Source organism: Meriones unguiculatus, chromosome X, assembly GCF_030254825.1.
Source record: "Meriones unguiculatus strain TT.TT164.6M chromosome X, Bangor_MerUng_6.1, whole genome shotgun sequence".
NCBI classification, from domain to species: Eukaryota; Metazoa; Chordata; class Mammalia; order Rodentia; family Muridae; genus Meriones; species Meriones unguiculatus.
Window position 1 is genome coordinate 23,407,635 of NC_083369.1, and position 26,502 is coordinate 23,434,136.

The 26,502-nt window shown below is 38.0% G+C and overlaps 1 protein-coding gene across 2 annotated transcripts in view; it reads right to left on the bottom strand.

Annotated features, from left to right (window-relative positions):
• The window catches only part of Ophn1 (oligophrenin 1), a 389,762-nt gene that overhangs the window by 71,676 nt on the left and 291,584 nt on the right, over nucleotides 1–26,502 (bottom strand). For both annotated transcript variants that reach the window (XM_060375008.1, XM_060375007.1), the window contains 3 exons: nucleotides 23,400–23,458; nucleotides 19,729–19,834; nucleotides 651–810 (listed from right to left, as the gene is read on the bottom strand). In XM_060375008.1, coding sequence (XP_060230991.1) covers nucleotides 651–810; nucleotides 19,729–19,834; nucleotides 23,400–23,458 — 325 coding nt within the window. The remainder of the gene's footprint in view (nucleotides 1–650; nucleotides 811–19,728; nucleotides 19,835–23,399; nucleotides 23,459–26,502) is intronic.

The window sequence follows — 26,502 nt, forward strand, 5'->3', positions numbered from 1 at the left end:
TCCCATAATTTGCTTAATAATAAAACAGTACATGTGCAAGCAAGTTGATTAATGATGTAATGCTAAGTATTTGATTTAACGTTAAACATCACTGTGGCCAAGTTTAGTGGTGTAGGCCTCTAATCCCAACTACTTGGGAGGCTAAGGCAGAAAAAAACCATAACTGCAAAGCCTGTCTGGGCTACAGGGTGAGTTCAAGAATGCTCTGGACATTTTAATAAGACTCTGTCTCAAAATAAAAAGTAAAAGGGGGAAATGAAGATAGGTCGGTGGTAGAGTATTTGCTTAACATGTGCAAGGCCCTAGTTTTAATTTATAGATCTTCAAAAACTTGTCATTGTGTCACAGTGGGATTTTTTTTCATTGTCCATTTATACAAAATAATAAGACACAACTTTGTGTCTGTGATCCCAAAAATCTGGAGGCTAAGTCAGGAGGATGAAAAACTCTTGGCAGATCTACATTACACAGTGGGTGCCACGACAGCCAAACTTTTTATAGCACAGTTTGCTTTAAAAATATGAACAACAAAATAACAGAAAGAAGGGAGCAAGAAAATGAGAAATGGAGGTAGGAAGATAAAAAACTACAGTTAAAAGGCACACAGTTACTTCTTTGGAGGGGAGATATTAAATATAGGAAATTTTTACCTTGCCAAAGTGTTCAATGAGAATTTCTACCACAATATTCTGGAATTTGATGTTCATCATAGCAGCCACAGTGTCCTCTTGAGCTCTCATCAGGGTGGGCCCAAAGATCACCCCCATATTGGAAGGTGTCATAAGATTTTCTTTGCTGTGCTCGCACACACTGCCAGAAGAAAAAGAAAATAATGAAACAGATTCGTTTTTCTAGTAACCAGGACTATGCTAGGTGCTAAAGAAGATAGGAAACACCAAAAGGTAGGAAAAGGAGACCTAAAACATATATGGAAGAAAAAACACAATAGAAGTAACTAGCAAGTAACACATAGTATATGAGTAGAAGCCAAAGTGAGAGAAGAGGAACTGAGCTAGCAACCCTAAAGGAGTTCAGAGACAAATGCAAAAGATGTGGGAAGACATACCCATACCCTGCTTACTCCCTCTTAAATTCATCTTCTTTTTACTTTGATTATTCTTGTTACATATAAACATATGCATAAATTTATAAATACAACTTTCTGGGTCCATTTAGTGTTGCTTGTGTGCATGAGTTCAGGGCTGAGCACTTGGTACTATTCTCACCTCAACTGATAGTACTGGTGAGAAAAATGCGTTGCAATCGTCATTATCTGTTTCTTCTATTATGTGGTAAACAACTCCCAACTTTGTTTTTGGCGGACAACAGTTACTGATTAATTATTTTTTATAGGAACTGAACTCCACTAAAGCTCTTTTAAACTACTAGATGCAGGCAAATGTAAAGCATGCAGCCCTCTGGACAGTTTGCCTAATAAGCAGCAGGCCAGCTACCCACTCAAAACACTAATACCCCAAACCCACCCAAGCCAAAGGCCCTGAGAGACTGACCTACCAACAGGAAAGTTCTTGACATTGAGTAGGCAATTAAGGGGGACAAAATCCTTAGACCAATCTTTACAATAAAGTCTCTTAAACCCTTAACAAAGGCTGGGTGCCATTCATATGGAAATGAGCTGCCAGCATCCAGGCCTTTGATATTTCTGGTTGCTGATCAGTCCTTTTCAACAGTTTAAATGCCTTTGCAATTAACCTTTATTCTTTAGTGACAGAATTTGTTCAGGTATTAAAATAGAAAAGAATCCCCATGCTGCCACCAAGTGATCTTGAATGGTTAAACCACTACCTACAAGGCAAGAACCAGGCCATGAGGTTCAAAACCAGAGCTGCTCACTGAGTGTTCGCAACTGCAAAAAGAAGGATATTTTATTCTGAGGTCAGGCTGGATAAAGTGCTCAATAATGTCAGTTTGGAAAGGTAGGTGATTTAAACCTGTATTTGTTGGTATTCAAGTGTAATCACTGTTCTACCAACTATTAATACCTGCTTCTGTAGTTCCTCTTGAAAACAGAAGATTGTTCTTTTAAAACTTTTATTTTAATTATTTTACACTTTATTCACTTTGTATCCCAATTGTAGACCCCTCCTTCATCCCCTCCTGGTCCCACCTTTCCTCCCTCTTTTCCCCTCTCCTTCCCTTAGTCCACTGAAAAGGAGGAGTCCTCCTCCCCTACTATCTGATCCTAGCTTATCAAGTCTCATCAGGACTGCCTGGATCCTCTTCCTCTGTGGCCTGTTAAGGCCACTCTGCAAGGAGGAGTGATCAAAGAGCAGGTAACCTAGTTCATATCAGAGACAGCCCCTGCTCCCCTTACTCGGGACTGAGCTGCCTATTGCTTACATCTGAGCAGGCGGTCTAGGTCCTTTCCATGCATGGTCCTTGGTTGATGCTTCAGTCTCTGCAAGGGCCCCTGGGCTCATATTTTTGGCTTTGTTGGTCTCCTTGTGGGGCTCTTGTACCCTCCATGTCCTTCCATCCCTCCTCCCTTTTCCATAAGACTCCCTGTGCTCCACCTGAAGTTTGGCTGTCAATCTCTACATGTGATTTGATACCCTGATGGGTGGAGTCTTTCAGAGGACATAATGTAGTAGGCTCCCATCATGTTCCCTTTCTTATTTTTTTAAGTGTTACTAACATTTATTTCACAGAATTGAATTCTTTTCACAGAAAGAAAAAAATTAATAAGATAATACTACTAATAACTATAAAAAATTAAACTTATGTTCACAACCATAAAAAAGTTATAGGAATTTAAAAAATACTAGGAAACAATAAGGAGCATGCTGACCAGCAATATCTCTGTCATATAGGTTGGATGCTACTTATTCTCCATGAAAATTCTCCCATTTACATTGATATGTCAATTAGTGGTATCATTTTACTCCTTTCAGTGTCTATCTCATTTGCCCTTTGGAATAAGAATTAAGCATCCTCCCTAGGGTCCTCCTTGTTGTTTAGCTTCTTTAGGTCTGTAGATTTTGGTAACTTCAATCTATATTATATACTTATATCCACTTATAAGTGAGTATATCAATGCATGTCTTTCTGCTTCTGGGTTACCTCACTCAGGATAATCTTTTCTAGTTCTATCCATTCACCTACACAAAAGTAAAGTAAGTCCAAGTGGATCAAAAACCTCAATATAAAACTAGACACACTAAATCTGTTAGAAGAAAAAGTGGGGAAGAGCCTTGAACTCATTGGCACAGGAGACAACTTCCTGAACAGAACATCAACTGCTTAGGCTCTAAGATCAACAGTAAATGGTACCTCATGAAACTGAAAAGCTTCAGCAAAAGACACTGTCAACAGAACAAAATGACAGCCAAAAGACTGGGAACAGATATTCAGCAACCTTACATCCAGCAAAGGGCTAATATCTAGAATATATAAAGATCTCAAGAAATAGAAATTAATACTAACATACCAAATAATCCAATTAAAAACGGGGTACAGAGCTAAATGGAGAATTCTCAGCAGATGAATAACAAATGGTAGAGAAACACTTAAAGAAATGCTCAACATCCTTGGTCATTAGAGAAATGCAAATCAAAGTGACTCTGAGATTCCATTTTACACCCATCAGAATGGTTTAAGATCACAAACTCAAGTGACAATGCTGGAGTGGATGTGGAGAAAGGGAACCCTTCTCCATTGCTGGTGGGAGTGCAAATATGTACCAACCACTTTGGAAATCAATCTGTTGCTTTCTCAGAAAACTGGGAATAGTGCTACCTCAAGACCCAGCTGGACATAAACCTGAAAGATGTTCCAACATACAACAAGGACACTTGTTCAACTATGTTCATAGCAGTTTTATTCATAATAGCCAGAATTTAGAAACAACCTTGATGTCCCTCAACCAAAAAATGGATAAAAAAATTCGGATACATTTACACAATGGAATACTACTCAGCCATTAAAAACAAGAAAATCATAAAATTTACAAGCAAATGAAAAACAGAAGCTTAGCTTCTGTGGGAGGATTTTAAGCTGTGCTAATGTCTACTGCTCTTAAGAAGCTTCCTGCTATCCCATTTATCTTCTAGTACCTGGGGAGATTTCTTTGCAGCTGTCATCTGTCCTCTTACTATGCACTTTGTTTGCGGCACAAGGAATGGACCCTAGGACATCCTCTATCATTGAGATACAGGTAGGCCCTATAAAAATATCCATGTGCAACCATTTTTAATGCACACATTTTTTTAAAAAATTCACTTAATTTAAAAATAGGAGCTCCACAAGGAGACCAACAGAGCCAAAACAAAAACAAACAAACAAAACAAACAAACAAACAAAAATTCTAGGCCCAGGGGACCCTGCAGGGACTGATGAATCAACAAAGGGCCATGCATGGAGAGGACCTAGACCCCTTGCTCAGATAGGCAGCTCATGGGCAACCCATGGGAAGTTCAGTCTCCATGGGGGTTTCCTAGTAAGGGGAGTAGGGGCAGTCACTGGCATGAACTTGGTTGCCTACTCTTTGTTCAACTCCCTTTGGCTTGGTGGACTTATTAGACCACAGAGAAAGAGGATCCAGACAGTCCTGATGATACCTGATAGTCTAGGGTCAGATAGTAGGGGAGGAGGAGACCACCCCATCAGTGGACTAGGGGCAGGACATAGGGGGAAGAACAGGGTGAATGGGACCAAGAGGAGATAAGGAAGAGGGCCACAGACTGGATACAAAGTGACTAAATAGTAAATAATAATAATAATAATAATATAAAAGAAATATGAAAATAAAAATTCAGTGTATTTTGATTATTTATACCCCACTAATCCCCCCCCAACATCTCCATACCCACACAACTTCATGTCCTCTTTTTAGTTTTTTAATTTAATTACCCATTTGACTCCAATTTGTGTTGTTCATACACTTTTGGATGTGGGACCCGCTACTGGAGTCCTATCAGGAACCACAACCTTAAAGAAAACTAAATCTCCCTCCCCTGGAAGCCATCAATTCTCCACAGCACCAAAGGTGGTGCTAGGGGTCATTAATGAACCCCTTGTCCCTCCATGCTAGAATGTGGGCTGGTTTGATCTTGTGCAGGTAACCACAGTGGCTAAGTTCATGAGTGTAGCAGCTCTGACATGTTTCATCTCTCTCTTGCTATGCTCTTCCTCAATTTCTGGATCTTATAATCTTTCTCCTTTGGTCCCTGAATCTTGAATAAGAGGTAACACTCCATGGACACATATTCTGTGCATTTTGACCAATTGTGGGTTTCTGTATTAACCACCTCCTAGCAGCTAAAAAGAATGAGGAGAGCTGATCACAGTGCCCTAGGTCTGTAGACCTAAGTACTTGAGAGGTTGGGGTAAGAGAATCATTTGAGCCCAAGAGTTTGGTGCCGGCCTGCAACAAGTAACAATAAAAATACACACAAACACATACACACGCAAACACACACTGTATGTACACATACACACACACACACACACACACACACACACATATGCACTGTATACAGAAGTAATGAATGATGCTCAAAATGATAAATGAAAAAAGTGGTTTGAAGAGCAATGATACACTGAGAGGTACAATTTCTGTGTAAAAGCAAAAATACAGATGTTCCTTAAGATGCATATATTTTGGGTCTAGCTAATTTCACTGCATGATATTTTGATTTATTTGCAAGTTCTTTAAAATAAATTTAATTTAAAAAATAGAGGTATAAGTCACAGCTCAAACTGTAGATTAATGAGATGAATGACATGGTAAATGATAAATTATGTAGGAGTGTGCAGTATTATTTCTAACCCATAAGGACTAGAACCAATAATGGGTAAAACTTCAGCATCAGAATTAATACTTAGCTAAACTGACATAGCATCACACTGCCTTTTAATATTTGTTTTTATAGCCATAGACAAATACTACTTTCAACCTTAGTCAGATAAGTCTCTCTCTTCTAGAAAATGGGTTTGAGTGCAGAAACCGATGACCTCAAGAAGTGATCTGAATTAGTGAACCGTAAACAAAATATTAATACCATCACCATCTAAGGTCACAAACTATTGTAGAAGGAGGAGTGGGAAAAAAAAGGTAAGAGCCAGAAGACAGGAAAGGGGGTTGTGAAATGCTGTCTTCTGGGCTAGAAACAGCTATTGCAATCACAGACCTGTAACAACTGGGATGTTATACAGAGTCTGCTCAAGAATAACCTTGTCACTGTCAAAAGGACAGTAGTGCTAAAAAGGCCTATCTGCCACTAATGAACTATTTGCTACTGACTCATTGCCATCAGTAGCACCCACTAGTGAGGACACAAACTCCAATGAGTAGTCCCTCTCCAATAGTTGCATGTATGGCCCTGGTTAACTAAGAGGGCCATAAAACAAAGCTAAAAGTCATTAATCAAGGAAAGGGATTGGTATGTGGAAGCAGTGGGAGATGAAAGGAATGAACAAGAAGACAAAAGAGGGTATGGAGAGCAAACTCAGGATGCATTACAAACACATATGAAAATATCAAAGAAATAATTTAAAAAATTAAAAGAAATTGAACGAGTATATGAGGGAGGTAGTAGTCTATACTGTAGAAGGTAATAACTCACTTCAATGGTTTAGATTTTTTTTACTTTCTTTTTTAATTTTTTATTTAACTTTTATTAATTACACTTTATTCATTTTGTATACCCCCATAAAGTCCCTCCCTCCTCCCCTCCTGGTCCCACCCTCCCCCCCCCTTTCTGCATGTGTGCCCCTCCCCAAGTCCACTGATAGGGGAGGTCCTCCTCTCCTTCTTTCTGATCTTAGTCTATCAGTTCTCATCAGAAGTGGCTGCATTGTCTGGGGTCTAGGTTGTCTCCATGAATAGTCCTTGGTTGGAGTATGAGTCTCTGGGAAGTTCCCTGTGTTCAAATTTTCTTGTTCTGTTGCTCTCCTTGTGGAGTTCCTGTCCTCTCCAGCTCTTACTATTTTAAGATAAATTAAAATGATTTGAGGAGCCAAGAGGTGATGTAAATGAGGTATACTGGCCTGGAAGTGTCTTATACTGTTAAGCAAGCAGACATCCTCTAAACCACCATTTTACCATTCAATGTTATTTCTTATTTTATGATATGACTGATCTTCATCATCTCTAATCTTATCATTACAGAAGAGGGGACGAAAAGAGTACAAGAGCCAGAGGCTCTTGTAACTACTAGGAAACTACTAGGTAACTAGGTAACTACTAGGAAAAAGTGTTCTTCTGACAGGACAAGTCAGCTGCACATATGAAGTCACGATGATTATGACACCAAGCACAAGACATGTTCAAGCCCAGGATAGACCAAATTCAAACATGGAAGGGAGCTGGGCATGAAATCTCATCCTTCAATTAGGAACTCTTAGCAACTAGCAGTTGCTAGGAGAAGGAATGTTAGTATATATATATATATATATATATATATATATTATATAAAAGATATGGAAAAAAAGATATGTTGGCCACAATCCAGGGGAAGACCACACACCAACAAATATTTGGGTAGCACAAATGGCCTTGAGATTAATAAAAGATACAAAAATGAGTGTGTAGGGAAGGAGAGCTAGATCTGGGAAGAGTTCGGGTAATAAATATGATTAAAACTCATCGTATGAAATTCTTAAAGAAAAAAAAAAAACACGGTATATACTCAGTCATATAGACATATACTATAGGATAAACCTAGTAAAAATCTGTACACCTAAAGAAACTAATCAAGAGGGAGGACTCTTGCTAAAATGTTCAGTTCCTATCCAGAAAGGCAAAGAGGCTAGACATCAGAAGAAGGAGAAAAGAGGGAACAAGTCAGGAGCCTGACACAGAGGACCTCTGAAAAGCTCTGCCTTGAAGACTATCAATGTAGATACTGAGACTTATGGGCAACCTTTGGGCAGAGTGCAGGGAATCTTAGGAAAGAAGTAGGAAATAGTAAGATCTGGAGAGGACAGGAACTCCATAAGGAGAGCAACATAACCAAAAAAATCCAAGCACAGGGGTCTTCCCCTATCAGTGGACTTGGGGAGGGGCATGCATGCAGAGGGTGGAGGAAGGGAGGGATTGGGATGGGAGGAGGGACGGAACAATGGGGGGGGGATACAAAGTGAGTAAAGTGTAATTAATAAAAAATAAATAAAAAATAAAACAACAACAACAAAAAACCCAAGAAGGTGATAGAGTCTGTGGCAAATCAGCCTCTTGTATCACTTCAAAGAAGGAACTACTAGCTACTCAACTCCAGCGTACAAGGCACAGTGTGGTCAAATGGTCTCATTTCTTAAATCCAGGAATTAATGTGAATTTCTGAAAATTTAAAAGTTAGGGCTAAATATTTTTTCCAAAAAAAAAAAAATAGTCTAAAGCAAATAAAACATACTTTTGCTCTGAATTCCATCCTTAGGCTATTCAGTTGAGTGAGACCGCGTCTTACAATGATACCTGGCAGAAAAACTGGAAGCTATTTCTGTGAACTTGTCGGTATCATGCAGCTTTAGGGTTCAGTGATTTCTAAGAACTCAATGTACTTTGACCCTTAAATAAGGAGGCCACTTCCAGTCATATCCCTGGTTCTATTACTAATGTACTACATGGCTTTGTGCCTATCTTTCCCCATCCCTAAGAATCTGTTCTGTCATGTGTAAGGTGAAAAAGTTATTAGGTGATCGAAAGTGTATTTTAGTCTGCCAGGAAATGAATCTAAGAAAACCCTGCTCTCAGAAACAATGGGAAAGAGAGAGCCATACATTACATGCCTTCTGAACTATTTATTATGTATATTCAATCCATTCTAAACACACACATGCACAGAGAGAGAAAGAAAGAAAGAAAGGAGGAGGGGAGAGAAGGGAAAGAAAGAGAGGAGAGAGACTGGAATCCTAGCAAAGCAAACTTCTGTACTCAACTCTCAACTACAAGAAACTTTAAAGGCCAAGTAACTCTTTTCTTTAACAAATCACAAGAAAAAAGAAAGTTGTACAGGAAACCTATATATTGAGTATACAGTAAAATGATAAAATACATTCTATTGCACAATACATCAAGCCTGGGCCTCTATTTGCTTTATAATGTTACTATTGATTCTTACATACATTAAAGTTTGAGAAACAAAGATGTAGATCAAGCAGCTAAACCAAATCTCACTGCCATGTGTTTTTTATAAATGAAGGTTTACTTGAACACTGCTACTCATTTAAATAGTATCTATGGCTGCTTCAAAGCTATAATTATAAAGCTGTGTATACATAATATACGCTGACCATATAGTTAACAAAGCTTAGCATATGTACTTTACTATCTTGTCAAACTCTTCTAGAAATTAGATGCTTGGAAATCATTTCATTAGATTGCTATATTTACATTCAAATTGAACCTTCATGTAAAGAAAGAAAGAACATATTTGTGAACACTATACATTTGAACAAAGAATATTTAATATTATAATCAACTTCATTTCAGCCATTATAATTTTATTATACATATGTTTAAAGGAGTTCTCACCCTTTGAAGATAAAGTTGAAACTTAAATAGTTATGAATGAAATAAACATAGACTCATGGATTTATTTCAAAAATAATACAACAGGCAGGTGGAAACTGGGCTTATAGATAAAATATATTCTTTTTTTTTGGTCTTACACATTTTATTTCCTTGGGTATCTTTTAAAAAAATTAATTACAGTTTATTCACTTTGTTTCTCAGCTATAGCCCCCTCCCTTTTTCCCTCCTAATACTACCTTCCTTCCCTCTTCTCCTCTCATGCCCCTCCCCCAGTCCACTGATAGGGGAGGTGCTCCTCCTCTTCCATCTACCCTAGCCTATCAGGTCTCATTAGGACTGGCTGCATTGTCTTTCCTGTGGCCTGGTAAGGCTGTTCCCCCTTCAGGGGAAGATGATCAAAGAGCCAGCCACTGAGTTCATGTCAGAGCCAGCCCCTGTTTCCATTACTAAGGCAACCCACTTGGACATGAGCTGCCTCTGGCTACATCTGTGCAAGGGTTGTAGGTTATTTCCATTCATGGTTCTTGGTTGGAGCATCAGAATCAGAAAAGACCCCTGTGCCCAGATATTTTGGTTCTGTTGCTCTCCTTGTGGAGCTCCTGTCTTCTCCATGTCTTACTATCTCCCCCTTCTTTCATAAGATCCCCTGCAATTTGCCCAAAGTTTGGCCATGAGTCTCAGCCTCTGTTTTGGTACACTGCTAGGTAGTTTTTCAGAGGCCCTCTGTGGTAGGCTCCTGTCCTGTTCCCAGTTTTCTCCCTCTTCTGATGTCAATCCAGTTTGCCTTTCTTTTTTTTTTTAATTTTTCATCAATTACACTTTATTCATTCTGCATCCCCCCATAAGCCCCTCCCTCCTCCCTCCCAATCCCACCCTCCCTCCTCCCTCTGCTTGCATGCCACTCCCCAAGTCCACTGATAGGGGAGGTTCTCCTCTCCTTTCTGATCTTAGTCTATCAGTTCACATCAAAAGTGGCTGCATTGTCCTCTACTATGGCCTGGTAAGGCTGCTCCCCCCCAGGGGGAGGTGATCAAAGAGCAGGCCAATCAGATTACGTCAGAGGCAGTCCCTCTTCACATTACTATGTAACCCAATTGGACTCTGAACTGCCCTGGGCTACATCTGTGCAGGGGTTCTGGGTTATCTCCATGAATAGTCCTTGGTTGGAGTATGAATCTCTGGGAAGTTCCCTGTGTTCAAATTTTCTTGTTCTGTTGCTCTCCTTGTGGAGACCCTGTCCTCTCCAGCTCTTACTATTTCCCAGTTCTTACCTAAAATTCCATTCACTCTGCCCAACAGTTGCCCATCAGGCTCAGCATCTCCTTTGTTAGTCTGAAGGGCAGAGGCTTTCAAAGGCCCTCTGTGGTAGGTTCCTAGGTTGTTTCCTGTTTTCTTCTTCTTCTGATGTCCATCCTCTTTGCCTTTCTGGATGGGGATTGGACGTTTTAGTTAGGGTCCTCTCTCTTGCTTAGTTTCTTTAGATGCACAGGTTTTAGTGGGTTTGTCCTATGTTGTATGTCTATATGAGTGAGTATATACCATGTGTGTCTTTTTGCTTCTGGGACAACTCACTCAGGATGATCCTTTCCAGATCCCACCATTTACCTGCAAATTTCATGATTTCCTTATTTTTCATTGCTGAGTAATATTCCATTGTGTAGATATACCACAATTTCTGCATCCATTCTTCAGTTGAGGGGCATCTGGGTTGTTTCCAGCTTCTGGCTATTACAAATAAAGCTGCCACAAACATGGTTGAGCAAATGTCCTTTTTGTGTACTTGAGCCTCTTTTGGATATATGCCCAGTAGTGGTATGGCTGGATCTTGAGGAAGCGCTATTCCTAGTTGTCTGAGAAAGCGCCAGATTGATTTCCAGTTGTACAAGTTTACATTCCCACCAGCAGTGGAGAAAGGTTCCCCTTTCTCCACAACCTCTCCAGCATGTGTTGTCACTTGAGTTTTTGATCTTGGCCATTCTCATGGGTGTAAGGTGAAATCTCAGGGTTGTTTTGATTTGCATTTCCCTAATGGCTAGTGAGGTTGAGCATTTCTTTAAGTGCTTCTCTGCCATTCGGTATTCCTCTACAGAGAATTCTCTGTTTAGCTCTGTTCCCCATTTTTTAAGTGGATTACTTGGTTTGCTGCTTTTCAGCTTGTTTAGTTCTTTATATATACTGGATATGAGTCCTCTGTCAGATAAAGGGTTGGTGAAGATTCTTTCCCAATCTGTAGGTGGTCGCTGTGTTTTGATGACGCTGTCCTTTGCTTTACAGAAGCTTTTCAGTTTCATGAGGTCCCATTTATTGATTGTTGCTCTTAGAGCCTGTGCTGTTGGTGTTCTGTTCAGGAAGGTTTCCCCTGTACCAATGAGTTCTAGGGTATTTCCCACTTTTTTTTCAAGCCGATTTAATGTGTCTGTTTTTATGTTGAGGTCTTTGATCCACTTGGACTTCAGTTTTGTGCAGGGTGACAAGTATGGATCTATTTTCATTTTTCTACATGTAGACATCCAGTTGGACCAGCACCATTTGTTGAAGATGCTATCTTTTTTCCATTGTATGGTTTTGGCGTCTTTGTCAAAGATCAGGTGTCCATAAGTGTGTGGGTTTATTTCTGGGTCCTCTGTTCGGTTCCATTGATCCACCATTCTGTTTCTATGCCAGTACCATGCAGTTTTTAAAACTGTTGCTCTATAGTACAACTTAAGATCAGGGATGGAGATACCTCCAGAAGATTTTTTATTGTATAGGATTGTTTTAGCAATTCTGGGTTTCTTGTTATTCCATATGAAATTGAGAATTTTTCTTTCCAGGTCTGTAAAGAATTGTGTTGATAGCTAAATCTGGGTGATGGGTACACAAGTGTTCCTTGTGCTGGTTCCTTCATTCAATACATGATACAAATTTTCAAAAGGAAAAGTTGTAACAAGGATAATCTGTGCCATAAGTGACCACTCCCCTTTCCATCAAAATGGTACCCTCTTTTAAGTGTAGACAGCACTGGATTTCTCCATCAGTAGCATATTATCTGTAATTTACATGATAGATTTCAACATAGTACAATGCCCTAGACCTCTTCAATCTCTCAATTAAAACCAAACCATTACTAAATATAGTAATAAGAAAGAAAAACAATTTCACTGTCAAATTGTTATATTTTAAGACACTTTAAATACAAAAATAAACTGAAAAAATGAATAAAACTTAACTGTAAAGGTAACAATATGCTAATAGAGAAGGTATTAGCAAGTCAATACACACAGAGAGTATAATTACATCAAGACTATCTAACAGCAGTAATTCTAATAAACTCCTGATGCTAATATGCTTCCAGAATGCAGATAACAACTTAAAAATTAAAAGTGCCCTCAAAATTGATGAGAAAATTTTTATATGTAATCTTTTGTTTGCATGTGTAATCTCAGACATTTATGATTGTATTATTGTAATCATGAATCCATACACTTATGTTATAAGAGTAACTAGTTTTATTTAAAAGACTAACAAGAAGACTAGGGGCTACTAGAAAATTTTACAAACACCATCTCCAGTCGACAATGAAAGCTTTGTTCATTAATATGACAGATGGCAAAAATGATTTCTCATTAGCTAAATGTGTATATGTGTATAAGATATAAACTGTTAATAACATACAGTCACATAGTCTTCTATGAACAAATAGAAGATTATAGCATTGGATAATGTGAATATCAGTAAAGTAAATAAAACAATACTGTGAATCATCAGATATGGTAAAAACATAAGATACATAATAACCACTACTATTTGCTGTAGCTACAAATCAGTTAATTTGAATATATTCAGCCTTGAAAGGTAAGCAGATGGCAATAAGGGGACAGGCTAAAAATAAGACAATGAAGAAAATAAGCAAAACTAGTAAGTAGGAACCAAGCACCTGGAATTCCAGCACTGATAATGTTAATATGAGGCTAACTTTGAGTATAAAATGAACTAGTCTGTTACAAAAATGATAAGAAATAGCAACGTACAGGAAAATGGTGTTCTTTCATCAACAAACTAGTGTCATAACAGTTGATAGTGGTAAATTAAAGAGATGAAAAGAACATAAGAGATCGGTAGACTAGGTGATAATACTATGTATAGTTAGACAAACACCTTTGCAGAACCATTTGATAGTAATTTATTTTTATTAATTATAGTTTATTCACTTTGTATCACAGCTGTAGCTCACTCTGCCATTCCCTCCAAATCCCATCCTCCCTACCTCTTCTCCTCCCTTGCCCCTCCCCCAGTCCACTGATAGGGGCAGTCCTCCTCCCCTTCCATCTGACCCTAGCCTATCAAGTCTCATCAAGAATAGCTACATTGTCTTCCTCTGTGGCCTGGCTAAGCTGCTCCTCCCTCAGGGGAAGGTGATCAAAGAGCCAGCCACTGAGTTCATGGCAGAGACAGCCTCTGTTCCCCTTACTAGGAGCCCACATAGACACTAAGATGCCATGGGCTACATCTGTGCAGGGGTTCTAGGTTATCTCCATGCATGGTCCTTGGTTAGAGTATCCATCTCAGAAAAGACCCCCGGGCACAGATTTCTTGGTTCTGTTGCTCTCCTTGTGGATCTCCTGTCCTCTCCAGGTCTTTCTACATCCCCCTTCTTTCCTAAGATTCCCTGCACTCTGCCCAAAGTTTGGCTATGAGTCTCAGCATCTGCTTTGATACCCTGCTGGGGAGAGTCTTTCAGAGGTCTTCTGTGATAGGCTCCTGTCCTGTTCCATGTTTTCTCCCTCTTCCAATGTCCATCCCATTTGCCTTTCTTAGTGAGGATTGCTCATCTTACCCAGGGTCCTCCTTGTTGCTTAGCTTCTTTATGTATACAGATTATGGTATATTTATCCTGTATTATATATCTGATATCCACTTAAAAGTGAGTATACACCATGTGTCTTTCTGATTCTGGGATACCTCACTCAGGATGATCTTTCCTAGATTCCACCATTTGCCTGCAAATTTCATGATTTCCTTGTTTTTAATTGCTGAGTGGTATTCCATTGTGTAAATGTACCACAATTTCTCTATCCATTCCTCAGCTGAGGGACATCTGGGTTTTTTCCAGGTTCTGGTTATAATGAATAAAGCTGCTGTAAACATAACTGAGCAAATGTCTTTGTTGTATACTTGACTATATTTTGGATATATGCCTAGGAGTGGTATATAGCTGGGTCTTGAGGTAGCACTGTTCCTAATTGTCTGAGAAAGTACCAGATTGATTTCCAAAGTGGTTGTACAAGTTTACATTCCCACCAGCAATAGACAAAAGGGCTGAGAAAGAAATTAGGGAAACTACACCCTTCACAATAGCCACTAATAACATAAAGTACCTTGGGGTGACTCTAACCAAGCAAGTGAAAGACCTGTTTGAAAAAGAAAACAAAAAACAACTTCAAGTCTCTGAAGAAAGAAATTGAAGAAGATATCAGAAGATGAAAAGATCTCCCATGTTCATGTATTGGTAGGATTAACAGTGAAAGTATCTATCCTGCCAAAAGCAATCTACAGATTCATTACAATTACCATCAAACTCCCAATATCGAGAAGTTTTTAATGTCAACTAAGAACATGTAAATATAATCTGGAAAGGCAAAAACTGTAGAACAAGGTATGTAGAAGATGTTAGGCATGGTGGTGCAGGCATTTAATCTCAGAACTCAAGAGAAAGAGCAAGATGACCAAGAGTCCCTAAACCTTCCTCATTCATGTTTGTCAAGATTACCTGAGATTGCCTTCAAAATATAGAGAGGGAAGCTGAAGAACACAATAATCTTATATTATTAACAAACACAATTCTGTATATATAAACACACTTGCAGAAAACATTTAGAATAATATGTGTTATATTATCAGTAATGATTACAGAGTACTAGAATAATTTAAGATAATATTTGTTTTGCTTTTCTGTACTTTCTAATTTCTACAGTACCATTTCTGAAAAAAAAAACACATAAGTATTATTACAAAAATAAGAATCCAGCAAACCTAATAGCCTGGAACCTTTCATAACCAAGACTGTGAAAGAGTCTTATATCTCCCCCCAGTAGATCAAGAATTGTATTGCCTGACTCCCATTATACTCCTGGATTTCCTCATTTGCCCCAAGATGTTGTCAAAGCATCTGAAAGTACCGAGAAATGGGACTTTGCTTCATTTACAGAACAAGCCGTACAAATCTCCTTGTGTCTGCTTACTGATAAACATATGTATGAATGGTAGAATTAGTCATGCCATTTACTTCCATTGTACTACTGCCCTAATGGTGAGACTGCTGGAGAGAAGACTGCTAGTGCCCTCTTATCTCTGAGTAATAGAAACCAGGTAATTGGAAACTCCAAATTGGCAGAGGTCTTTTTATTTTTGCCTATTATTAACATAGAAAATAGGCAAGGAGCCTATTTTATTATTATGCATTTAGAAGGCACAGATATAATAATCATATACACTATGAAAGCAACAACTGGCAAGCAGGATAATTACATGCATTTTGAAAGCCTGTAAATTTTCTTTTTCCCTATGTATGTTTTCTAAAGAGTACTAACCCTTTTTTAAAATTTATATTTCCTACAATATATGATTATAAAAGTTTTTAAACATATGTAAAAATGTTGAATATAGTTACTGTGATGAATAATTTTGAGTACCAACTGATGGAATGAAAAACACCTAGAATTGTAAAGATCAGCTCTGAGTGTTTCTGTTAGGCCATTTCCATAAAGTATTAACTAGGTGAAGAAACATGTTCTAAATGTTGTCAACAACATCCCATAGCCTTGGGACATGTGGAATAAGAGGGGAAGATGGACAAAGTCTGCTAAACTGGTATATTCATATTCACAATCTCCATCTCGCTCTCTCCCTCTTCCTTTCTTTCTCCTGTTGTGGATGTTTTGGTTTATGATGTATAAACATGTTTTTGTTAAAATTCCAAATTAGGGATTTCAGTTTGTCAACACCTGCTAAGTGTCTCCTTAGCAGACACTTAGCCAGGTCTGTGCCAGGTCGAATTAGTTGGATTCTGGGGACTTTGAGGAGTATAAATATGAGAGCCCATAGTATAAATGTGCCACAATTTCTGTATCCATTCTTCTTTTGAGGGACATCTAGGTTGTTTTCAGATTCTGGCTATTATGAATAAAGATGTTATGAACATAGGTGAGAAAATGTCCATGTTGTATGGTGGAGGACCTTTAAGGTATAGGCCCAAGAGGGTTATAGCTGGATCCTGACATAGTGATATTCCCAAATTTCTGAGAAAGCACTAGATTGATTTCCAAAAGTGGTTTTATACATTTGCACTCCCACCAGCAATAGAGGAGTGTTCCCCTTTCTCCACATCCTCTCCAGCAAGTGTTGTCACTTGAGTTTTTGATCTTAGCCATTCTGATGGATGTGAAATGGAATCTCATATTCCACATTTGTTATCTGCTCTTATTCTATAATAAAGAGCTTTTCTTTCTTTACCAACTCCCCCATGACTTTCTTCTTCTTCAATGTGTTATTAATGTCCAAATTTCCCAAACATAATTAATGTCATCAGTATCAAGCAAATTCCTTTCTTCCTGGTATAATTTACCCCAGGTTCACCTGGTGTTTCCAAACCCCAGATCTAAAATGGCCACTTTTCTAAGCTACTTGGGTCCCTTGAAAAAGGAACAGTATTTAGAAACAAAGAACTGGGCACTAGGTATACTCACTTTTTAAAGGAAGAATTCTTTCAAGGTTGGAAAGGATGTTTTTGTTTTACTTTGAATAGTAAATTCATAGACTTCCTCTTTACTTTTAATATTGCAAAACTCTGCTCTTCATCTCTAACTTTGTATCCAGCTCTCTTTTCCTTATGTGATCAATCTTAGCTTATATTAGTGTATAATCACATACAAATATATATGCATATATATTTGTGCCTTCCTTGTAAAATATGCATGCATTTTAAATCATACTTATATAACTACTAAAAAAACTATTGGACGCTTAAAATTTCTTCGTGGCTCTTTTTGTTTTTCAAGGCTGTCTCATTAAGAATGAGTCAGAGGTATGTGCTGACAACTTAGTTGAAATAGCTTCTTTCTCCGAGTTCTTCTTTTATCAAGTTGATAAACATTTATCTGGTTTTTCAGTGTTCTGTGTTAGGGTTCCTAAAACTTACTTTGTTGTAATAACATTTTTGGATTTACACAAATTAGTATTGAGTGGAAGTAAAAAATATATCAGGAGGTGACTTAGAGAAATCTAATTCCTGTCTCTATCTCCTCCATGTTATCAATACTTTTCCCTATGTGTTTATAACTTTCATAACTTTATTGAGGTATATCTGCCATAAAAAGAAATGGTGTACTGAAAATTTTCAATGAATAAGAAGCTCAGTAGATTTTTACCTTATATTTTAGCACTATTGTGAAATTGAGTATTAAATTTCAACACATTTAAATCTTTCTATTTCTATGATCCATCTATATGTGTCTCTTTTGGTTTCAACAGTTTTGAAGACCAGGAATACTGAAGTAAATCAGGTATATGGGAAGATGGAGGCAGATACTCCATCACTCACTGCCTTCAGATACATTATCTAAATAAGTCCTTGGACTCATTAGATTGTCAGAAAGTCACAGGTGAAAGACTGCCTTGAAATTAGTTGATTCAGGTCCTTCCAATTCTACATTAACAAACTGAGGGCCAAAGAGTGGCAGGACTTAAATTAGGTCATATAACAACTTAGAATTAGACTTAGAAATTGAATACAAAGTTGCTTTCCTAGACAGTATAAATTAATTTCAAATCCATGTGCAAATATTTTTTTGTTGATTTTTGAAATTTTACTAACGTAACATCAAAGTAAATTTTGGAAAGAACATGTCTCTTAATATTCTTTATTGGCCTGAGATGCACGCATCAACATAAACCAAAATTTACTTCTTGTTATCCACGCTTATTTTCTATATCAGCATCTTTAATATCTGTTTTCTGTAGAAACATAAAAAATATCTTAAAAAGTACAAGGTGAATGAGATTTCTGAAGATACCTCACATTATAGGAATACCTGAGGTCCAGATAGGCATAATGCTCAAGAAATACCACAGGGGCAGCCAAAAGGGTCCTTAGCCTTACATTCTCACTATCGCTAAAGGCCTGCATTTTAGGTGTTTATATCTTCTCTGGATAAGGTTCAATATCACATTGATGAATTATGGAAGTGTGTAAATAGGCTTATTTAATAAATACATGTTTAAGATGCATTATAATTTAACCTTATTTACATATTACTGCTTAAAATACTGGAAGATGCCTTAAGAGAGGCAGACCAATCAAATGGGCTAGCAACAGAACTAAAATAAGCACCTCAAGTTTGATAACTTCTCATCAACATGCTTTCTATCTTTGTTTTGATCCAAGCAAAGTAATCTTTGTTCACAAAGTTGAATCTTTTCCATGAAGCATCACCATAGAGAACATGTACTCCTTCTATGTCTCTTGCTGCCTGCCACCCAGGCCAGGAGGTTGACCAGAATCCTAGCACCTCTCCTCTTATTCATTTCTCTCTTGCCACTGTCCTTCCAACCCTCTCTTTTGTCCTTCCCTTCCTTTCTCTTTCTTTCTTCACCCTTCCCCTACTACCTTCCTCCCTTCTTTTTCTTCTTTCTTTCTTTTTTTTTTTGGCATGGTCTCACTACATAATTGTCCAGTCTGGCCTCAAACTGACAATCATTCTACACTATCCTCCCAAATACTAGGATGACAGTCACACACAATGTGCCTGGACAATTTGCACTTCTTAAGGACTCACTATATGTCACATGTTTTTCCTAAGTTCCTCCGAATCAATGACACTCCTACTTAATCATCTTAAGTAGTGTCATCATAGAGAAGAACACACAGAGAATCAGAGATACTTAAGATTAAACACCTAGGTAAGTTGTGAAACTGGGGTCCAAAACTAGGCTTCTCAGACAGTAAAGTCCATGTCTGTTCCTGGTGCACAACATACTACCTTACCACTGCCTTTCAGCTAAGGCAGTCCAGGGGCTTGCTGACTCTAGGATATATACAAAGGTGAAAGCAAAATAGACCTCCCTCCAAGAAGACTCAGGTGGCCCAAGAAAAAGTTGGGGGATGGTACTCAATGATTTAAGAAGCAGTTTTTCTTTAGTTCTACCATGTGAGCCAGACCCTATTCATAGACTCTTTCTGAAAACCCAGCAGTACTTACTTTACCAAGTGTCTGATAAGAAGTTCCAGCATCTCCCGGTTCTTTTCTGGTAGCTTATATACTAGGGAGTGAATAGCCCCCAGACGGTAATCCAGGTTGTCAGATTCTGGCAGAAAGAGCAAAGAGAGATGGTTTGCCTTCCAAATGACTAGATAAAAGAAACTCTCACATGTCTACAAACACACACACACACACACACACACACACACACACACACACACACACACCTGAACACATGAAGAGGGAGAAAGAGGGAAGAAGAGAGAGGAAAAGGGAAAGAGAGAAAGCAAAAGAGAACAAAAATGATAAAGAGATGAAGAGAGGAAACAGGTAAATAAATAGGTACAGGCACAGGATAAATGAGAAAAAATAGAAACAAAACCTATGACAAGAGGAGATTAAAGAACAAAAGTAACAAAATATAGACCTAGAGAAATGAAGAAATTAAGAAGTGTGGAGCGGAGGCTTTTGGACAAGATAGTCTCTGAGGCAGGAAAAATTGCAGTCACAGCAGGTTGCCTCTAAGAAGCTCCAAGCAATGCCTCCAGTATCCAACATCCCTTCATGTTAGAAGTCTTAAAGCAATCAGGGATACAAGGTGCATACCTAAATATAATAAAAAGGCAATACAAAATAATCCAATAGCCAACATCAAATTAACTATAGAAAAACTTGAAGTAATCCCGCTAAAGTCAGGGCCAGGACAAGGCTATTCACACTCTCCAAATCTATTCTGTATAGTTACTGACATTCTAGCTAGATCAATAAGACAACCAAAGGAATAAAGGAGATACAAATTGAAAAGGAAGAAGTTAAAGTACCACTACACTATTCAGAGATGATATGACAGTATACATAAATGACCACCAAAATTCTTCCAGGGAACTCCTATAGATGGTTGACAACTTCAGCAAAGTGACTGGCTACAAGAATAATTAAAAAAAAATAGTAACCCCCTGTATACAAATGATAAATGGGTGAGAAAGAAATTAGGAAAACAACACTCTTCATAATAGCCACAAATAATATAAAATATCTTGGTGTAACTTTAACCAACCAAGTGAAAGACCTGTATTAAAAGAATTTCAAGTCTCTGAAAAAAGAAATTTGATAATATATCAGAAGATGGAAAGATCATCCATGCTCATGGATCAGTAGAATTAACATAGTAAAAAAAAATGCCATTTTACCAAAAGCAATCTACAGATTCAATGCAACTCCCACCCAAAATTATAATACAATTCTTTATAGACCTTGGAAGAGCAAATCTCAGCATCTTATGGAGAAACAAACAAACAAACGAAAAAACAAACAAACACCAGAATAGCTAAAACAATCCTGTAAGGGGTTTGGAGAGATGGTTCAGAGGTTAAGAGCACTGGCTGCTCTTCCAGAGCTCCTGAGTTCAATTCCCAGCAATCATATGGTGTCTCAGAGCCACCATGAGATCTGGTGCCTTCTTCTGGCCTGCAGGTGTACATGCAGACAGAACATTATGTACTAAATAAATAAATATACCTTAAAAAATAAATACTGTATAGTAAAAGAACTTCTGGAGGTTCCTTTTTTTTAAAAAAATCCCTGATTTCAAACTGTACTACAGAGAAATAGTAATAGAAACCTCATGATATTGGCATAAAAACAGGCAGGGTGAACAATGGAATTGAAATGAAGACCCAGAAATAAACCCACACACCTATGAACACTTGATTTTTGACAAAGAAGCCAAAACTATACAATGGAAAAAATCTTCAACAAATGGTGCTGGTCTAACTGGATGTCTGCATGTAGAAGAATGCAAATAGATCCATATTTATCACCCTGCACAACATTCAAGTCCAAGTGGATCAAAGATCTCAACATAAAACTGTACCCACTAAATGTAATAGAAAAGAAAATGGGAAATAGCCTTGAATGCTTTGGCATAGGAAACAGCTTCCTTAACAGAACACCAAACAGCTCAGGCACTGAGATCAACAGTTAATAAATGGAACCTTATGAAACTGAAAAGCTTCTGTAAGGCAAACGGCAGTCAATAGGACAAAAAGCAGCCTAAAGACTGGGAAAAGATCTTCCCCAACCCTACATCAGACAGAGGGTTAATATCCAAAATATATAAAGAATTCACAAAATTAAATACCAGCAAACCAAATAACACTAATAAAAATGGGGTACAATGCTAAAAAGAGAATTCTCAACAGTAGAATTTCAAATGACTGAGACACACTTAAAGAAATGTTCAACACCCTTATTCATCAGATAAATGTACAATCAAAACAACTCTCAGATTCCATCTTACACCTTTCAGGATGGCTAAAATCAAAAACTCAAGTGACAACACATGCTAGGGAGGATGTGGAGCAAGAGGATGAAGAGGGAAACTGGGGTGGGGATCAGGTGTGGGGAGAGTAGGGGGTGGGGGAGAGGACTGGAAGAGAGAATGGAAATCCGAGTGGGGGTATATTTGGGATGAGCAGGAGACTTGGGATGGGAGAGTCTCATAGGACTCTATGGGAGTTACCCAGCTAAGACTCTTAGCAGCAGGGGGTGTGTCTGATGACATAAAGTCTTAAGTGGCTACTTTCTGTAATCAGGCAGGAATTCCAATGGAGGGAGGGGAACACCAACCCACCCATAAAACCTGTAACCCAAATCTGTCCTGCCTACAAGATGTACAGGGATAAAGATGAAACAGAGATTGAGGGAATGCCCAATTAATGACTGGCCTCACTAGATAGCCACCCCATGTGAGACAGCCAACCCCTAACACTGTTAATGATACTCTGCTATGCGTGCAGAAAGGAGCATAGCATAACTGTCTTCTGAGAGGCTTTATCTATCAGCTGACAGAAACAGATGTGGAGACTCAAAACCAAACAATAGGTCGAGCTATGGGAGTCTTGTGGAAGAGTGGGAAAAGGATTGAGGGAGTCAGAGGGGTCAAGGACAGCACAAGAACATACACAGACTCAGACCATGGGGGCTCACAGAAACTGAACAACCAACCAAAGATTATGCATGGTATGGAACTAGGCCCCCAACACATATGTAGCTATATGTAGCTTGGTCATCATGTGGGTTCCCTAACAATATGAGCAGGAGGGTAGGGGTAGTTGACTCTTTTGCCTACCTTTGGATCCCTTTCCGCTAGCTGTACTTTTTGTCTGGCCTCAGTGGGAGAGGATGCGCCTAGCCCTGCTGAGACTTAAAGTGCCAGGGTGGGTTGGTACCCATGAGGAGAAGGGAAGGAGGGAATTATGGGAGAAGAGGAACTGGGAGGAGAAAAAAAAAAAAAGGCCTGTGTGTCTGGGATCGTGCTGTAAGATGAATGGATGAATGAATGAATGGATAGAAAGAAAGAAACCATTTTCCCATGTACAACTTTGCATGAGGTACTAAGGCTGCTGCCTTTCAATGTCAATCACCCAAAGACCCCAGAAACATACACCAAATGTCTCACATTAACCATTTTCTTGAAACCATGCAACTAATATTTGTTATAAAAATCAGTTACCTTTGAAAGTTTGCAAGCAGAAATATTCCCATTTGGCAGTGGGCAAAAGCTGAGTTTATTTTGTCAATGTTTCCCTCAAAGCAGTTTTCTAGCTTATTTCTATAAACTTACTAAGAAACCAGGACAACACAATTTAACTAGTAAGGCTGATACTTACTGGCAGCAGAGATGAGCTCTTTGTGAAGCTTATAAGTCATGACAGGTTCTGAAAGGTTCCTGAAATGAATGGAGATGATCACTCTTTTATAGGGAGGACTTACTATGCCTTGGAGTCTCAGTTCTGAGTAGTAAGGTTCCACAACTAAGCCTAATTAGACACATTTCATAGAAGCTTCACCAACAGAATCCATGTTTAGAAGAAGATCTGCAAAAATATAGGCTGGGGCTCCTAGCAAGGTCTCCAGTTAGCTAGCCAAAGTGAAAGGCAATGAAAACCAGTCCTGCCAGTTCTAAAACAGATACATTTTAAAGGCGATCTTTTGCTTACAAGTTAGAGGATCTGAAGAATTTCCAAAGCACTTTTGCATCTGTTCTATTTGATCCGTCCACTGATCCAATAAAGTAGATCAGGACTGAAAGTAAGTGATGAGTCATGGGATAATGCTAAAAGTTGAGAAATCACTAACCATAGAGGCAGAAGCTTAGACAGGATCATTAGATGAGATATTCCAGCCAGGTTTCTACAGAAAGTAATGTACATAATATTTCTACTTCTTAGTTCTGGAATCTCCTGGTTTACTCTTTAATGCATTACAATTCTGATTCACTCCAACTGCTCCAAGGAAGCTGTACTAATCCCGGCAGTGACTGTCTCAATACTGTACACAACAACTGCCATTATTTGCCTTATTTGACTTCTTTGTGGCATTTGAGGTTGCTGACAAGCCTCCTTGAGACACAGCTCTTGGATTTTGATGAATCACTTGACTTGTTTGTTTTTTGTTTTTTGTTTTTTTTTCTCTACCACTTTGGCCTGTCTGGGTCTTCTCTGGGAACTTATCATGACATCTTTCTCTTTGCACAACACTAGAGAGCTGAAAATCTCAAATATCTACAGAGGCTAGACAATTTTCATATTGCACATGAATCATATTTACCCAGCATTTTCATGAGATTGCCTTAATTTTTCTACAAATAGCAGCCATATTTACTTCTACAAATAAGCACATGGGCTCAAGGGAGTCAGATATTTCCATTTTACAACAGAAATGGAAAATGAATATTTTTCTATGAAACATATTTATCTTCATATAAAATGGCCAAAATTCATTTTGGCAATTGATTTGGTTCTTTTTCAGTGGTATCAACTACTGAACACAAATGTCATAAAACTTCGTATTGCTCTTTTCCTGACAGTCTGTCATCTGTGCTGACAGCAGAGCCCAGCACAGCATCATGACTTGCACTCCTGTCACTGAAAGGCCAAAGAAGGCTCCTACATCTAATTTCTTAATACATTATTTCTCCATGGCTAACCAGATGTCCCCATGGTCTAGCAATTCACTTTATTGGTTCCTATCCTGTCTGTTAGCCCAAACCAGATTACCTTTTCCCTTAAAGCTCATATACAACCAGTGAAAGAATTCCATGCTCATACTGTTCTTACCATTTTTGTCCCTGATACAAACTTTTATGTAAACAAAAATAAAAATAAATCCACTTTGCATCTTGACTCCACATACAGTGTGACCTCATGCTCTTACTGCTACTTTCCTGCCATGATGGACTAAATACAAGCCAAAATGAACTCTCCTTCCTTAAAAATTAATTGTAAATAAATCAATGGTGACATCAGCCTAGCACAGATTACAACCCCACTGATGCTCAACTCTTATTAAATGTGTTGCCTACCCATAGTTTTAGGCTTGACTGTCCCTTCTGCTGATTTAGACCTGAGCTAGAAAAGATTTAAATTGGAGAAAGTCTTTGAAACACATCCTTGTGAATCTACTGACTCCTTTTGAGGAGACTATGGACAGTACATCACTTATTATTGACTACGCTCATTCTTCCAAGCCTTTGGACATTATTCATATGAGATTGTTCTTTTTTATGAAACTAGCAATGCAATACAAAGATGGGCCACAGAAAACAGGGATTGGGGGAAAAGAACACCAAGGACAAGTAACCTTTTAATTCATAGATTTAAGTTAAAAAAAAAAAAAAAAACAGCTTCAATCACAGGCATACTTTATTGGGGAAGCAGAAACCTCAGTTTTCACATCAGTAAAAAAGAGTACTGCACTGCCTGTGGTACACAATATTGGCATAAAAATATCAATGCAAGTGTCAATTTAAGCAGTTCACACACTGTCTCCCTAGCACACAAAAAGCCCTCCAACAGCATTTCCTTTCTTTGAAAGAAAGAAAGGAAGGCACTGAGGGGGAGAGATGGGAGGGGTCTGTGATCAGGCTGTAAAGTAGTTAAATAAATTAGTTAATAAAAAGTAAATAAAAACGAAAAGCGCATTCATAGTTATATGATGCTAGAACTACATTAAGATAATGGTATAATGGAAGATCACTCCACAGCAATATCATAACCCAACTGTTCGTAATATTGAGAGTTTAAATACCTCTCTTACTGCTAAATGATCACAAAAATTGAATAGAAAACACTTGGTCCTGAAACTATAGTGTACACTTCAGGGAATAAAGAATGGAAATAAACAACTGAAGGGAGTACCATCTGTGGTAACACACGCCTTTAACTCCAGCAGTCCAGAGGCAGAGGCAGAGGCAGGTGGATCTCTATGAGTAAGAGGCCAGACTGGTCTACGTATGAAGTTTCAGGCCAGCCTACAAAGTGAAACTTTGTCTCAAAAAATTAATAGAGATTTTATATATATATATATATATATATATATATACATATATATTATATAATATATACTATAAATATATATACTATATATAAGCTATATATAGTTTTCAATTTAAATACATATATGTATATACATATTCAAACATATTTTGAATAACATGTACTTATGCCAATAAATACAATATTAATTTTCTCAGCACTGTGTATCCCCAAAGTTTGTTATTAAGTTAATCTTTTTAGTTAGTGATTTCACTTCATTTATCTCCAACATTTTATTTTCTTTTATATTTCCATTATAGGTGTTAAAACATGACAGCACAGTATAGCCTTGTTTTATTTCTCTTTCTCTCACTGGGGCAAGAACTCTACCCCTAGGACTTTTATCTACAAGATGATAGTTTTAAAGCATAGTGTATTTTTTTAAAATATTTTTTTT